The following is a 16,796-nucleotide window of genomic DNA, read 5'->3' as shown; positions in this document are numbered from 1 at the left end:
GAGGAATTAAAGAGCAACACATAATATTTTGAAACAAAGGTTATTCTTCCTTTGATTTTCTCTTTTGTCAGCAGAAGTAGTAATAGCACTGATTAAGAAGCACTTTATTTATAGAGAGGAAGCACGGTCTACTGGAAAGGGCCCAGGCTTGAACCAGAGGACCTGGGTACTTATCTCAACAATTCTATTTTCCTGCTGTGTCACTTTGGGCAAATCACTTAACTTCTCTGGGCCTAGTTTCCTCATCTCCTAAATGAAGATTAAGTTCCTATTCTCTCTCCTACTTAGACCATGAGCCACCTGTGGGACAGGGACTGTGTCCAACCTGATTAACTTGTATCTCCCCCAGTGCTTAGAACAGTGCCTGACACGTGGTAAGCAGTTAACAAATACCATAATTATAATAATGATCATCATAATTATTCATTGACTGCTTTCTGTAATTCGTTTTAGTAAAGACTTGGGAAGTACAGCCCCCCAAAATGATGCACTTAGTGCTTAAAAGGAACTTACAGGCTAGTGAATGAGTTAGATGTAAAAATAATTACAAGTAGAATAATAAATTGTATTTCTATGACTGAATACATTGACAGATGGAAGTCTTGACTTTTCTTTAGACCAGAAGCTACATGGACTGTGTAAGTGAATTGTGGTGATTCTGTACGTGGCTCAGTGGAAAGAGCCCAGGCTTGGGAGTCAGAGGTCATGGGTTTGAATCTCTGCTCTGCCGCTTGGCAGCTGTGTGACTGTGGCAAGTCACTTAACTTCTCTGGGCCTCAGTTACCTCATCTGTAAAATGGGGTTTGACTATGAGTCTCACGTGGGACAACCCGATTATCCTGTGTCTACCCCAGCGCTTAGAACAGTGCTCTGCACATAGTAAGCGCTTAAATACCAATATTATTATTATTATTATTTTCTCTCTCTGGGGTGGGAAGATGTAGGAGATGTAGAGTTAAAAATCTTGGGCTTACACTTTTAGTCATTTAGCAATCCTATTAAATAGAAAGTCACTTAACACCAAGCTATGGGACTGAGGTTCATAGAAGATCTAGGACAGGTTATTTATGAATTTGTAAAACAGGCATGATTGTGAAGAACCAGATGGACCCGTGGTCTGAGAAATAATTTGGAACAAACTTTGAGGTCGGGTCTACAATGAGCAAGGTGAAAAAGAGTGTTTAGCAGTTACTCACTTAATTTTAATCAGAGTAGATGACCAATTCAGCAGTTGCTTAATTCAGATTATATGGCCTGAATATCAACTCTCCTTCAGTTTGTATTATTCAGATGTAAAGCAAGCTTAAGTTTCCTTCAACTTAATAATAATAATTATGGTACTTTTTAAGCGCTTACTAAGTCCCAAGCACTGTTCTATGCACTGAGTAGATACAACTTAATCAAGTTGGAAACAGTCCCTGTCCCACATTGGACTCACAATCTTAATCCCCATTTTTTACAGATGAGGTAACTGAGGCCCAGAGAAGTGAAGTGACTTGTCCAAGGTCACATAGCAGACAAGTGTCAGAGCCAGGCTTAGAACCCATGATCTTCTGATTCCCAGACCCATGCTCTATCCACTACACCATGCTGCTTCTTGATTTCCCTTCATTCTTTCATTCATTTAGTAGCATTTATTGAGCGCTTTCTCTGTAAAGAACACTTTACTGAGTGCTCAGAAGACTATAGTAGGTGCAAAAGACCTGATATGATTTTTATCCTTATTCCCATGACTCTATCGTACATGGCCTAGTGTTGAAAGCACAAGCCTGAGAGCTAGAGGACCCGGGTTCTAATCCCTACTCCTCCACTCTCCTGCCGTGTAAATATTGGGCAAGTCTTATAACTTCCCTAAGTTTCAGTTTCCTCAACTGTAAAATAGGGATTCACTCTTTGCCCTTCTTCCTTCTTTGTCTGTGAGCCCCATATGGGACAGGGACTGTTTTCTCCTTCTAGTAATATTGTTTCTACCCCAGAACTTAGTTCAGTACTTGATACATAATAGGCATTTAATAAATGCCACAACTGTTTGTCAGTATCAAAACTGCACGATGTCTTTTAAAGTTCTGAAAAGTTCTTAGATGGGGTTAAGTCTTTCAAAAGTAAATAAATGTTTTCTTGGGGTTTTTAAAAACTGCATGAAAGGAAAGTCAATCATTTATTTATTTACATGGCTGGAGTCAGGTCACTTTGATACATAAATAATTGGACCAATATGAGAAAAAACTGCAAGAGAGCAGTCTTAATGTACAGAAATACATCTAAGGTTGGAAATATTCCCATTAAATTTGTCACTGAAAAATTGTGCAGTTCAAAAGAAAGTTTCAGAATAAATGTGCAAACAATTTGATGGTCTAGATTTGTTATAGGACTGAAATATAGTCTTTTGTTGGTCCTTTTCCACTTAGTGCAACCTCCTTATTGGGGGCAAGGTATTCTGGAATGTGAGTTCACTTTGGGGTTTTAATTAATTAATTAATTCATTCCTTCAATAGTATTTACTGAACATCTACTGTATGCCGCTTGGCACATAGTAAGCACTTAACAAATGCCAACATTATTATTAACTGTTTGGGTGAATAAAATAGATGTAAAAGTTCTGGTCTCTGCTCTCAAAGAGCTTACAATTCTGGGAGATTCCCTTGGGAAAAGAGTGGATACCAACCCTAGAAACTGTTTGAGGGGAGAGACCATTAAGCTCGTTGTGGTCAGGGAATGTGGCTGTTTATTATTATATTGTACTCTCCCCAGTGCTTAGTACAGTGCTTTGCACAAAACAGGTGCTCAGTAAATATGATTGAAAGAAAATATGATTGAATGAATACTTCTCGAGCATGGTTCCAAGAATCTAATACAGAACTATAAACCTAGTAGGAGTGTAAGCATGCTGAGGGCAGGAAACTTCTTTGTTGTGTAGTCCCAAGTGCTTAGTACTTTGAATACATATCAACTCTCCTTCAGTTTGTATTATTCAGATGTAAAGCAAACTTAAATTTCCTTCAACATAATAATAATAATTATGGTACTTTTTAAGCGCTTACTATGTCCCAAGCACTAATCAAGTTGGAAACAGTCCCTGAACACAGGGAGAATTCAATATATACTATTTCCACTACTACCGTCCTTAATGATTGATATGCCCATTAGCCCACATAATACTTCAACTCACTAAACCAAACTTAGGGAAAACAATTTCAATTGCTCTGCAAAGGGCTGGAAATGTACATTTATACATAAGATGAGTAACAGGATGAAAGGAACAGATTTATCACGGTGATCCATAAATGAAAAAAGCAACTATAAACCAATCCTGGCAATACATGCTCATCTACGTAACCATTTCTTCCATTCTCTTGGCACTCGATCAGCTCTTTCTTCCTCATATTTATCCTTGCTACTCTCCCACTACATTCCAACTTGCATACTTCACTTCTCTTGAACCAAACTACTCACCGTGCCTCGTTCTCACTCTCTCTTGCTGCTGAGCTCTTGCTCACACCCTCTCTTCTGCCTCCCTCTTCACATCTGGTAGGCCCCATCTTCAAGACCCTTCTGTAATCACATCTCCTCCAGGAGCCCTTCCCTGCTTATCCTCTCCTCTCCCTGTCCTATTTCTCCCCCTACTGCTTCTTCTGAATGACTTAAGCTCTTGGATACTCCTCCCTCCGCCTCCACATAGCACTTAGGTAACATATCTTTAAACACTATTACTTTTCCCTACTTATAATTTATGTTAGTGTCCCTATTCCCTGCTAATTTGTAAACAACCTGGGGACAGGGGTCATAGAGAAGCAGCGTGGCTCAGGGGAAAGAGCACAGGCTTGGGAGTCAGAGGTCGTGTGTTCGAATCCCAATTCGGCCTCTTGGCAGCTGTGTGACCTTAGGCAAGTCACTTAACTACTCTGTGCCTCAGTTACCTCATCTGTAAAAGGGGGATTAAGACTGTGAGCCTCACATGGGACAACCTGTTTACCCTGTATCTACCCTAGCGCTTAGAACAGTGGTCTGCACATAGTAAGTGCTTAATAAATACCAACATTATTATTATATGTACTAACTCTATTGTACTCTACCAAGTATTTAGTACAATGTTCTGCCCAGAGTGAGCACCCAATAAGTACTCTGGATTGGTCTATTCTATCTATAAATTATTTTGTGTCTGGTATATTCGATCTATAAATTATTTTGTGTCTTCCTCCCTCTCTTTAGGCTCTATGCTTCTTGAGGACTAAAATTGCATCTAATAATAATAATTCTGGTATTTGTTAAGTGCTTACTATGTGCCAGGCACTGTACTAAGCACTGGGGTAGATACATGCAAATCAAATTGGACATAGTTCCTGTCCCACTTCGGGCTCACAGTCTCAGTCCCCATTATCCAGTTGAAGTAACTGAGGCACAGAGAAATCCATGACTCGGCCAAGGTCACGCAGCAGACAAGTGATGGAGTGGAGATTAGAACCCATGACCTTATAATAATAATAATGTTGGTATTTGTTAAGCACTTACTATGTGCAGAATACTGTTCTAAGCACTGGGGATCAGGTTCCTTAACTCCCATTCTCTCCTAGACCCCCTCCAATCTGGCTTCCGTCCCCTCCACTCTACTGAGACTGCTCTCTCTAAGGTCACCCATGACCTCCTTCTTGCCAAATCCAATGGCTCCTACTCCATTCTGATCCTCCTTGACCTCTCTGCTGCCTTTGACACTGTCGACCATCCCCTCCTCCTCCATACCTTATCTCACCTTGGCTTCACGGACTCTGTCCTCTCCTGGTTCTCCTCTTACCTCTCTGGCCGATCATTCTCGGTCTCCTACGCTGGAGCCTCCTCCCCCTCCCATCCTTTAACTGTTGGAGTTCCTCGAGGGTCAGTTCTTGGCCCTCTTCTGTTCTCCATTTACACTCACTCCCTCGGTGAACTCATCCGCTCTCACGGCTTTGACTACCATCTCTACGCAGATGACACGCAGATCTACATCACCGCCCCTGTCCTCTCCCCCTCCCTTCAGGCTCGCATCTCCTCCTGCCTCCGGGACGTCTCCACCTGGATGTCGGCCCGCCACCTAAAACTCAACATGAGCAAGACTGAGCTCCTCATCTTCCCTCCCAAGCCCGGTCCGCTCCCAGACTTCTCCGTCACCGTGGATGGCACGACCATCCTTCCCGTCCGGCAGGCCCACAATCTCGGTGTCATCCTTGACTCGTCCCTCTCGTTCACCCCACACATCCAATCCGTTACCAAGACCTGCCGGTTTCACCTCTACAATATCGCCAAGATCCGCCCTTTCCTCTCCACCCAAACGGCTACCTTACTATTACGGGCTCTCGTTATATCCCGGCTAGACTACTGTGTCAGCCTTCTCTCTGACCTCCCTTCCTCCTCTCTCGCCCCGCTCCGGTCTATTCTTCACTCCGCTGCCCGGCTCATCTTCCTGCAGAAATGATCTGGGCATGTCACTCCCCTTCTTAAACAACTCCAGTGGTTGCCTATCGACCTCCGCTCCAAACAAAAACTCCTCACTCTAGGCTTCAAGGCTCTCCATCACCTCGCCCCTTCCTACCTCTCCTCCCTTCTCTCTTTCTACCGCCCACCCCGCACGCTCCGCTCCTCTGCCACCCACCTCCTCGCCGTCCCTCGGTCTTGCCTATCCCGCCGTCGACCCCCGGGTCACGTCCTCCCGCGGTCCTGGAACGGCCTCCCTCCTCACCTCCGCCAAACTGATTCTCTTTCCCTCTTCAAAACCTTACTTAAAAATCACCTCCTCCAAGAGGCCTTCCCAGACTGAGCTCCTCTTCCCCCTCTACTCCCTCTGCCATCCCCCCTTTACGTCTCCGCAGCTAAAGCCTCATTTTCCCCTTTTCCCTCTGCTCCTCCACCTCTCCCTTCCCATCCCCACAGCACTGTACTCGTCCGCTCAACTGTATATATTTTCGTTACCCTATTTATTTTGTTAATGAATTGTACATCGCCTTGATTCTATTTAGTTGCCATTGTTTTTATGAGATGTTCTTCCCCTTGACGCTGTTTAGTGCCATTGTTCTTGTCTGTCCGTCTCCCCCGATTAGACTGTAAGCCCGTCAAATGGCAGGGACTGTCTCTATCTGTTGCCGACTTGTTCATCCCAAGCGCTTAGTACAGTGCTCTGCACATAGTAAGCGCTCAATAAATACTATTGAATGAATGAAAGGTTGTCCCACGTGGGGCTCACAGTCTTAATCCCCATTTTACAGATGAGGTAACTGGAGCACCTAGAAGTTAAGTGACTTGCCCAAAGTCACACAGCTGACAATTGGCCAAGCTGGGATTCAAACCCATGACCTCTGACTCCATAGCCCGTGCTCTTTCCACTGAGCCACGCTGCTTCTGCTCTTTCTCCTCCTGCTTCTTCTGACTACCAGGCCCAGGTTCTATCCAATACACCATGCTGCTTCTTATAATAATAATGATGGTATTTGTTAAGCGCTTAAGAGGTGCCAAGCACTGTTTTAAGTACTGGGTTAGATACAAGGTAATCAGGTTGTCCCACTTGGGCTCACAGTCTTAATTCCCATTTTACAAATGAGGTAACTGAGGCACACAGAAGTTAATCAATCAGAACAAAGTCAGTTCAAAGCTGGTAAGTGGTGGAGCTGGGATTAGAACCCATGACTTCTGACTCCCAAGCCTGTGCTCTTTCCACTAAGCCATGCTGCTTCTTTTTCTAACTCTGTTCTATGCTCTCAAGTGTTTAATATATTGCTTCATACAGTCGGAGCCCAATAAATGACTGATGAGGTCAATATGGCCTAGTGGATAGAACATGGACATGGGAGTCAGAAGGATCTAGATTCTAATCCCAGCTCCAGCAGTTGTCTGCTGTGTGACCTTGAACCAGTCACTTAACCTCTCTTGGCCTCATTTATCTCATCTTTTCAATGGGAAATAAGACTGTGAGCCTCACAGGGGATATTGCTTCCAACCTGATTAGCTTGTATCTACCCCAGTGCTTTGTACAATGCCTGGCACATAGTAAGTGCTAAACAAATACCATAAAAAATACACATTTATGGAAGCCTAAGCTCTAGTACAGAATATGAGCTTTTTAAGTTAGTCTTGAATATAACAATGGGGTGGTGCCTCTAAGACTCCTAGGATCTTTTGGTAGGAGTCCCTAAAACAGCTGAACCAAGTCTGAGGGTTTTCTCACTTTCTCTAACTGCTAATTCTCAGCGGCATAAAAACTCCAATTAGGAGGAATTGGGAAGCCTATTACCTGTTTCCCTTCTCTTCCCTTTAGCACTTTGAAGTTCAACAGCAACCCGCGATTTGCTAGTTCTCATTGTGTGAAGTCTTTCTGAGTTCAGTCTCCTTCCAGGGTCTGTCTGTTATTGTTGTTTTTCATTCAGAAGCTGCTAGCATTTAGCTTTTTCTGCTTCAGCAGCTCTGATCCTTAGCTGTGTGACACAGACTGCCCTGCCACCCTGCAGCTCTGCCCAAAAGAGAAGGTATAATACTACAGTGTCCTTTTACTACCCTCTCTTACTTCTCCTCTTTTCTCTATGGCAGGAAAAGGCTTTAAAGGTCTGCACCCTCTGGACTATATTAAACACAGTAAAACCTTATTATGGAGAGGGCTTTTTGAGGGTATTGGCTAGAGTGACTCTTGCATTAGGACTGTCCTCTTTAGAGCAGCCAGGGCCCTGGAAATGTCCCCATCCGCTATGATGTCTTTGTGATTTTATGTTTATTATTTTTCTTGTGTTACGTTTTGGGGTCTTTGTGTGTTCAGTTGTTCTTCACTGCCAGTCTCTCACCAGACTTTTTTTTCTTTTGTGATCCAGGAAAAGGACTAGGGCAGTTAGAGAAGCAGTGTGACTTAGTAGATAAAGCATAGGCCTGGGAGCCAGAAAGACCTGGGTTCTAATCCCAGGTCCACGATTTGTCTGCTGTGTGACCTTGAACAAGTCCCTTAACTTCTCTTGGCCTCATTTAGCTCATTGGCCTCAGTTCCATCACCTGCAAAAAGGGGATTCAGTATCTATTCTCCCTTCTACTTAGACTGTGAGCCCCATGTGAGACAGGGACTATAGCCAGACTGATTAATTTTTAACTACCCCTGTGCTTAGAACAGTGCTTGACACATAGTAAACACTTGAGAGGCCATGAAAAAGGGAACAGGTACTACGTGTCATTCATTCTTTGTCATATTCTTCCTCAAGACTTTAATATAGTGCTTTGCTCGTAGTGAGTGTTCAATTAAAAACTTTGAAGGAACGAATTCATAATCTATCCCAGAATTTGGGCTATACTGGTAGAAGACCTTTATTCCTTGTGCTTTCCTTTATCCTTCCTGCTTCTAAAATAAGAAGACCATTTTGAGAGCAAGTTGCATTAATGAAATTTATTAAGCACCTAAAAAGTGCAATGCACTGTACCATGTATTTGGGAAAGTACAACAGAAGGAAAAATCAATTGAGGGGTAGTTGTTGAATACTTACAGGCTGGAGAACCTTGAACTAAAAATTGGGAGTGTACAATGGAGTTGGTAGAAACCATCCCTACCCTCGAGTTTACAGTCTAGGAGGGGAAGACTGATATTAAAATAAATTTCAGGTAATAAAGCAACAGAACACAGGGATAGGTGTGTATGTGCTATGGGGGTGAGGTGAATATCAAACTGCTTATGGTGTAAGGACTTTGCACAAAAGATGCAGGAGGGAAGAAGAGAAAATGAGGGGAGGTGAGAGATTAGTCAGAGAAGGCTTTCTGGAGTAAATAGATATGGTTTTTATGGGGCTGTGAAGAGGGGGACACAGGTGGTGGTCTGTTGGATACCAACATGGGTGGTAGAGTTCCCCACAGGAGTGTTGATGTGAGCAAGGGATTGACGGCAAGAGACAAGATCAAGGCACAGTAAGTAGAATGGTGGAATGAAATTTTACTACATTTGTGTTCCCCTTCTCCTATTGTTCTAATATAAAAATTTCTTTATCTTTGTAATGAAATGTGTGTACCTTCAGCTGCTGCTTAGCCTAAGACCTAATTTTTGCTTTAAAAGTCATATTTCCCAATTTAAAAAATAAATTGTGGATTTCAACTACATTTTATGTTCTTTTATTTAACCGAGGTCCCTTTTCTGTCAGGAATGACTAGTTGCTTGACCTGGTGGCTTTTTATGTGATTTTCTTCCTGCACAATCGAGTGGCAAAGCCAAAGCACCTTAGAGCTTATCGTCCTGCAGCACTTCTAGTTAATCACAATTTCCTTTTCCCTTTTATTTATAGTCATCAATTCTGGCATTATTTCTTGGTCAAATCAAAACAAACCCAGAAAGGATTCAAAGAGCTGGCTCTGTTCTTTCAGCTTGTATAAAAGCCAAGCTCAGCTCTTGAAAACCCCTGTTCTTTTTGAAAATCCTTCACAGCAGCCCTCCTTTCCAACTCCTAGATGCTGAAAAGCATCTCTTGGGTATTACTTTCTCTATGGGGTCTTTAATTTTTCCCAGGATATTAATTTGTGGAGCTGCTTGCTTAGATTAAGAAACTGTGACAGGGCTCAATCCTGACTTCTGTAAGACTGTTATATATAGTGCTAAACGGTGTAAGATTTTTGAATAGGCTCCAGTTGTTTTCAAAGCTTCAACAAACCTTTCCAGATTTAACTCGTTAATAGCTAACTTTAAAGGCAGAACTTTACAGCAGGTGGAATCGAATTCTTAACCATCTGGCACCAACTCCAAGCCACCTTAATATTTCATCTTTATGCCATTTCACTTTTAGATATGGTAATGTGATTTGATTTGGAAAATGGAAATTGGTTTATAAACATTCTTATACCAAATTTCTGCTGTTTTTTCCATCAATAATAGGCAGAGGCAAAACTTTAAATCACCAGAGAAATTATTGGCTAGGCTCCTTTTTGTGCTCTTGTTCATTTCTCTTATGTTCTCTTTTTTAAATAGTATTTGTTAATCATATTTAATGAGCGCTTACTATGTGCAGAGCATTGTACCAAGCACTTGAAAGCATCTAACACAACAGAATTAGCAGACACATTCCCTGTCCATAATGGTGAAAAGTCCGGAGAAGGGGAAAGACAGTAGTATGAATGAATAATTTATAAAATATAATTTAAAGATATGTACATAATTGCGGTGGGAGTCGGGTGAGCATCAAATGCCCAAAGGTCATAGATCTAAGTACATAGATGACACAGAAGGGAGATCAAGCCTGGGAAAAGAAGGCTTAATCGGGGAAGGCCTCTTGGAGGAGATGTGATCTTAATAATGCTTTCAGGTGTAGAGAGTGATGGTCTGGCGTAAAGGGGTTTTCCCCTAAAATTTACTACCACCATGAGGCTGTATGGGTTAATTAATCAATGAATTATATTTATTGAATGCTTACTATGTGCAGAGCACTTTAATGAGCTCTTGGGAGAGTACAACACAACAATATAGCAAACACATTCCCTGCCCGCAGTCAAATGTGCTATTTGTTAAACACTTCCTTTGTGCCAATCTCTGTGCTAAGCACTAGGGTAGATACAAGATAATTGGGTTGCACACTGCCCCTGTCCAACATAAGGTTCACAGTCACAATCCCCATTTTACAGATGAGGTAACTGAGGCATAGAGACATGAGCTAACTTGCTCAGGGTCACTGAGCAGACAAGAGAGAGTACAGGATTAGAACTCAGGTCCTCTTATTCCCAGGCCCATGTTCTCTCCACTATCCCATGTTGCTTTTCAGAGTGTTCTCTCTTTCCTTCTCCTAGAAGTCTTTGGTATTTCTAAGGGAGCACTTGGATAGTAGTGCTCCCCGGCAGAACTCTCTCAAAGGCCAGCTGGGCATTGCCTGATGGTCTGTGGGTTAATTGGTCTTAGAGAAGCAGTGTGGTTTAGTGGATAGAGGAAGGACCTGAGTTCTAATTCTGACTCTGCCACATGTCTGCTTTGTGACCTTGGACAAGTCACTTAACTTCTCTGGGCCTCAGTTCCCTCATCTGTAAAGAGGGGATAAGACGGTGAGCCCCTAGTGGGACAGGGACTTGATTAACTTGATTAACTATCCCAGTGCTTAGAAGAGTGCTTGGCACATAGTAAGTACTTAGTAATTACCATTATTTTCACAAAGTATGATAGAATTGCAGCATTTCTGCTCTCCTTTAAACCCCAAACCTTAGATTAGACATCCCTAAATCATGTGGGAAGCAGCATGGCTCTGTGGAAAGAGCATGGGCTTGGGAGTCAGAGATCATGGGTTCAAATCCTGGCTCTTCCTCTTGTCAGATGTGTGACTGTGGGCAAGTCACTTCACTTCTCTGTGACTCAGATACCTCATCTGTAAAATGGGGATTAAGACTGTGAGCCTCATGTGGGACAAATGATTACTCTGTATCGACCCCAAGAGCTTAGAACAGTGCTCTGCACATAGTAAGCACTTAACAAATATCAACATTATTATTATTATTATGTGGTCTTCTGATAGCTCTGAAACTGGCCAGCTATCTAATTTTGGGCAAGTCACTTTTTTTAATGGTATTTATTATGTGCTTACTATGTGCTGGGCACTGCAGTAAGCTCTGGGAAGATACAAGTTAATCAAAGTGGACACAGTATAGGTTCCACATGGATCTTAATCCCCATTTTACTGATGACATAACTGAGGAACAGATAAGTTAAGTGACTTATCCAAGGTCACACAGTAGACAAGTGGAGGAGTGGAATTAGAACCCAGGTCATTCTGGGTTAGCGCCTTAACATTTAACTTTTCTAAGCTTCAGTTTTAACAGCAGGTAATGATTGCAGGGAGGAATCACGGAAGGGGTTTTATACCTTAAACTTGGAGACATTTATGTAGGTAAGGGATGGATTGGAATATACCTGGGAAATCAAAATTCTGCTTCCATCACTAGTAAAAAATGTCCCAGGAGTCTGAAAGATGATAAGGTATTTTGACCCCATTTAAAAGACTAGTCTTGCCTCCAGAGGTCACCTCGGGGTTCCGGGTCATTGATCGCCCAAAGGCAGGGGTGTCACTTGGGGAATCACCCACACAACCGGGTATGTCGTCACTCACTCCTAGCCAAGAAATCAGTCCTGCTGAGCCCTCCTGCCTTGTGAAATCTGATCCCATCAAGAATACAGGCAGGTATGGCTTCAGGCAGAATTTGTCTTGCACTGAAAATGTATTCCTATCACTGATTCTTTCACATATGCTCTTCAGAAAATATTGCATTGAATTCCTGTATAAAGCTGATGGGTGTATTCTTAACATGACTGGTGCCTCTTCAGAATGGCTGTGTCTTCTGATTTCACACATTTCCCATTCACCCACTTGCCTTAAGAAGCCTAAACAAAATACAAGATTCTGTATCAAAACATTGATGTGTTTTCTTTTTTTTAAAGCCTTTGACAGGTTGGTTTTTAATATCCTCCCTCTTGCGTGTAGAGTTATTTTCAGTAGCATTTGTCTTTACGGAAAGGTGATTCGGAAAAGAAATGTCCACGGGAAATTATAGTTACAAATTTCTCTTCTATAATTTTCCAAATGAAAGACAATATACCAGAAGATGAAATCTGTGACCATCTGTAAAATCTCTTTTTTCAGCTCTGATGAAGCCTTCAGCAAAGTCAATTTAAATTACCGCACAGAAAATGGGTTGTCTCTACTTCACTTAGGTTGTATTTGTGGTGGTAAGTACTTCAGCCCTGCTACTTACAAAAGGGTACATGTATATGATCTGGGATTTGTGCTGCCTGGTAAGATTCAAAAGCTTCTTTTTCTAATCAGTTTCTTCCTGTACTTTGCCCCGATGAACTGAGAGAACTCCCCGGCCTAAATATCAACTGGGCAGGGCAACGCGGCTCCGTTATGCTTGAACCCATGTTTGCTAATTCTCCTATCCAGCAATATTTCCATTGATTTTGCTGTGAATTTAAGTGTAAAGGTGCACAGAGCCCTAGAGAATTTAACTACATTTATTTGGAAATCACAGAATATTCTTCAGGAGTGAGTGCTCTTATCAGCGAAGTAGCGAACACTGGTCTCTAGGAAGTTTATTTACAGTTTTCCCCAAAACATCGTTTAGTGCTCGCTTCACTGAATGTGGAAATGGATGGTCTGTGATAAACACAAAATCAATCAATACTTTTGAGAAAAGGATTAATTGATAAGGATTTAATTTGGTCCATTTTTAAATTTCCTTTGCTTCAACTCTCAAGTCTTGAAAGCACCAGCCTTTGAGGAGGACACAGGCAACCTGACTTTTCTCTCTCCCTGTTGGAACAATAGGGTTGGTAGAATTGATTGAGTGGGTGAAAATATGATGGAGTGAAAAAAGGTGTGTGTCCTGCACAGATTATTCCCACTAATTAGGTTAATAATAATAATAGTGGTGTTTATTTAGCACTTTCTATGTGCAAGCATTATATGAAGATACTCAGGTTGGATTCATTCATTCATTCAATTATATTTATTGAGCACTTACTGTGTGCAAAGCACTGTACTAAGTGCTTGGGGGACTATAATATAGCAACAGACACATTCCTGCCCATAATGAGCTCACAGTCTAGAGGGGGAGACGGACATTAAAATAAATAAATGAATAGGTAGATATATAAATTACAGATATATACATATACATACATATGTGCTGTGGGGATGGGAGGAAGGATGAATGAAGGAGCAAGTAAGAGCAGCAGAGAGAGGAATGGGAGAAGAGGAGAGGAGGACTTGGTCAGGGAAGGCTTCTTGAAGGAGATGTGCCTTCAACGTTGGATGTATTCCCCTGGCCAGCATGAAGCTAGCAGTCTAAGGGGGAGAAGAATCACAGTTGAACCCTCATTTTACAGATAAGGGAATTGGCGACTAAATGACTTGCCCAAGGTCACATAGCAGAGAAGACGTATCAGAGCTGGGATCAGAACCCAGTTCTCCAGATTCGCAAACATTGGTTCTTTCCATTAGCCATGTTGCTTCTCAGAACATCCTTTTTGGGGTGATGGAGAGAAAAGGAGGATTGGAGTGGGTGGAAAGGGAGATCCCAGTGCTTTAGAATGAGAGAGCATAATCTACTTGAAAAAGACACATCTACTGGTTTTTTTTCCCCAGATCTCTCTGGTTCACTATAGCCTTTCTGTTATTATTATTATTATTATTTCTCGATAGCATACAAGTAAGCTCTTTTGGACTCAATATTCCCATCTCTAAAATGGGAATCAAGTTTGCCACATATCCATTTATGTAAGGAATGTTGTGAAGATGAATAGTTTTCTTCTGTAAAGTGACCATGTCGATATAGGCCTTCCAAAAGGAACTTCAGAGGTAGAGGCTCAGAATCTGGGGAAGATGAAATGGTGAAATGAAAGTTTATCAGGCTCATTTGAAAGTCTTATGAAATGGCTGATATGAAATTGGTGCTTGGAATAATTGTCACCCATCTGTGTTTAATTCACTTTTCTTCTGCTTTCCCATTAAAGCCAATAAATCCCATATTCGGACTCTTATGTTAAAAGGGCTGCGACCGTCCAGATTAACAAGAAATGGATTTACAGCTCTGCACTTGGCAGTTTACAAGGTCAGTAGCTTTTATGTGATATTGGTGCTCTTCAGGAGCCAAAGACGAGGTTTGCCTCTATCTAGGAAACATCCCGATCACTTTTTTTGGAAATGGCATCAACGGCATGTCTCAAGGCAGTGTTGGTCCTAGCTGTGCTATCAGAGGCCCGGCGAGTGGAATGCGATCACCACTTTCACCAAGGTACCCGCTGCTTTGCGGGACGAAGGAGATGGGATGCTGCGGGCAACGATGACTCGCACAACACAGTGACTCTCCATCACTCAGCGGAAGGCACTCCAGATGAGACCCAGCCTCATTCTGGAAATGACTAACGAGAAACAAAAAAGGAATCCCGAACACGAATGTCCTCTAGGATTGGGAAGCAGCATGGTGTAATGGACAGAGTATGGGCCAGGGAGTCAGAATTTAATTTTCTCTTCATTTCTAATCACCTGCCTTGTCACACTCTTCCTTAACATATCCTAATGAGTTCATAGTGTTTGCTGGGGGCATGGATGAAGTTCCTAATTAAAATGAAACAAATATTACAAATATAGGCATATTGGATAAAGCATGGATCTGGGAGTCAGAACGTCATGGGTTTTAATCCCAGCTCCACCACTTGTCTTCTGGGTGACCTTGGGCAAGTCACTTTACTTCTCAGTGCTTCAGTTACCTCATCTGTAAAATGCCGATTGAGACTGTGGGCCTCACGTGGGACAGGGACTGTATCCAACCCGATTTGCTTGTGTCCAGCCCAGGACTTAGTACAGTGCCTGGAACATAGTAAGCGCTTAACAAATACCACAGTTATTATTCTTATTATTATCATTATTAATGTTATTCTACAATATACCAAATTCTGCCTAGAGACCTCGACATCTGATTCTGGGCCTCCCCCACTAGACTGAAATGTCCTGGTGGACAGGGGCCATGTTTTGATTCTATTTCCTGAGTACTTAGTACAGTTCATTAGATTTTGTGGGTTTTCTAAAAGTATTATTACTACTGCTAATATTACTCCATTGCCCCCAAATTGATATTCACCCAATGAATTTGCTCATTTTTGAGATGCTTTTGGTGGAAGGTCCTTATGAGTGACCTAAACCTTAGATTCTATAAAAACCACCTCAACTGAGTTTCTTTCTTTAATGAGTGAAATAGCCGATTGTTTCCCAAAGTAGCACACCAAGGTCAGTGGGAACCTTTCTATTCTACATAGAGAAAATGAATAGAAACTGGAATGTTCACATCCGATTCTAAAGTAAATTAGAGATCGAACAATCCAAATAGCATCAATTCACCCTGTCAAGGTAAGCAAAAGTAGTAATGGGGTCTGCACTCAAGGATCTTACATTTTCAGGAGCTTGAAACACTCAATCAGTGGTATTTATTGAGTGCTTACTATGTGCAGAGCACTGTACTAAGCACTTGGAAGAGTATGACATAATTTAACAGACATATTCCCTGCCCACAATGAGCTTACAGTCTTTAAACATGATCTAACTTGCTGCTATATTAACCACATGCCCCTTCTGATGAATAACAATTCCCAGGACTACTCTTAGCTTTCTTGGTTAGGAGTGGATTCCTTAATGTCCATTAGCACAGAATGTGCAGCAACCCATGTTCCCCCATTGGTTTGATTGCATGTTGTTCAGAAAAAGGTTAAAGACTGTGGAATCATACTGGAGCCTGGAGCTTTAATATTACTCCCTTGAGGAAAATGCATTATCGTTGCAAATAATGTATTTGAAACTGCTTGGGAAGCATGCCAGAGTTAGGTGAGGTGGAGATATGTTGGCCATAGATACAACGGGAAGCATCATGGTTTAGTGGCAAGAAGAGCACTTGCTTGGGAGTCAGAGGATGTGGGTTCTAATCCCGCCTCTGCCACTTGTCTGCTGTGTGACCTTGGGTAAGCCATTTAACTTCTCTGCACCTCAGTTACCTCATCTGTAAAATGAGGATTAAGACTGTGAGTCATACATGGGACAACCTGATTAGCTCATATTCATTCAATCATATTTATTGAGTGCTTACTGTGTGCAGAGCACTGTACTAAGCACTTGTATCTACCCCAGTGCTTAGAACAGTGCTTGGCATATAGTAAGCGTTTAACAAATACCATAATTATTATTATGATGATTATTATCCCAGATGTACCTGGCTCAGATTTAGCTAAGGTTTCACTGAGGAAGAGTTAGGAACTAAACCAGGGGTTGGGTTCTAGGTAGCTGCATCATGAGGCCTAG

General features: G+C 42.0%; 1 protein-coding gene across 5 annotated transcripts in view; it reads left to right on the top strand.

Moving 5' to 3' along the window:
- The window catches only part of LOC103170225 (serine/threonine-protein kinase TNNI3K), a 340,681-nt gene that overhangs the window by 9,235 nt on the left and 314,650 nt on the right, over nt 1–16,796 (top strand). For all 5 annotated transcript variants that reach the window (XM_029062873.2, XM_029062872.2, XM_029062871.2 and 2 more), the window contains exons 3-4: nt 12,591–12,676; nt 14,462–14,559. In XM_029062873.2, coding sequence (XP_028918706.1) covers nt 12,591–12,676; nt 14,462–14,559 — 184 coding nt within the window. The remainder of the gene's footprint in view (nt 1–12,590; nt 12,677–14,461; nt 14,560–16,796) is intronic.

Source organism: Ornithorhynchus anatinus, chromosome 4, assembly GCF_004115215.2.
Source record: "Ornithorhynchus anatinus isolate Pmale09 chromosome 4, mOrnAna1.pri.v4, whole genome shotgun sequence".
Taxonomy (NCBI): Eukaryota; Metazoa; Chordata; class Mammalia; order Monotremata; family Ornithorhynchidae; genus Ornithorhynchus; species Ornithorhynchus anatinus.
This window is presented reverse-complemented; position numbering and strand designations above follow the sequence as displayed.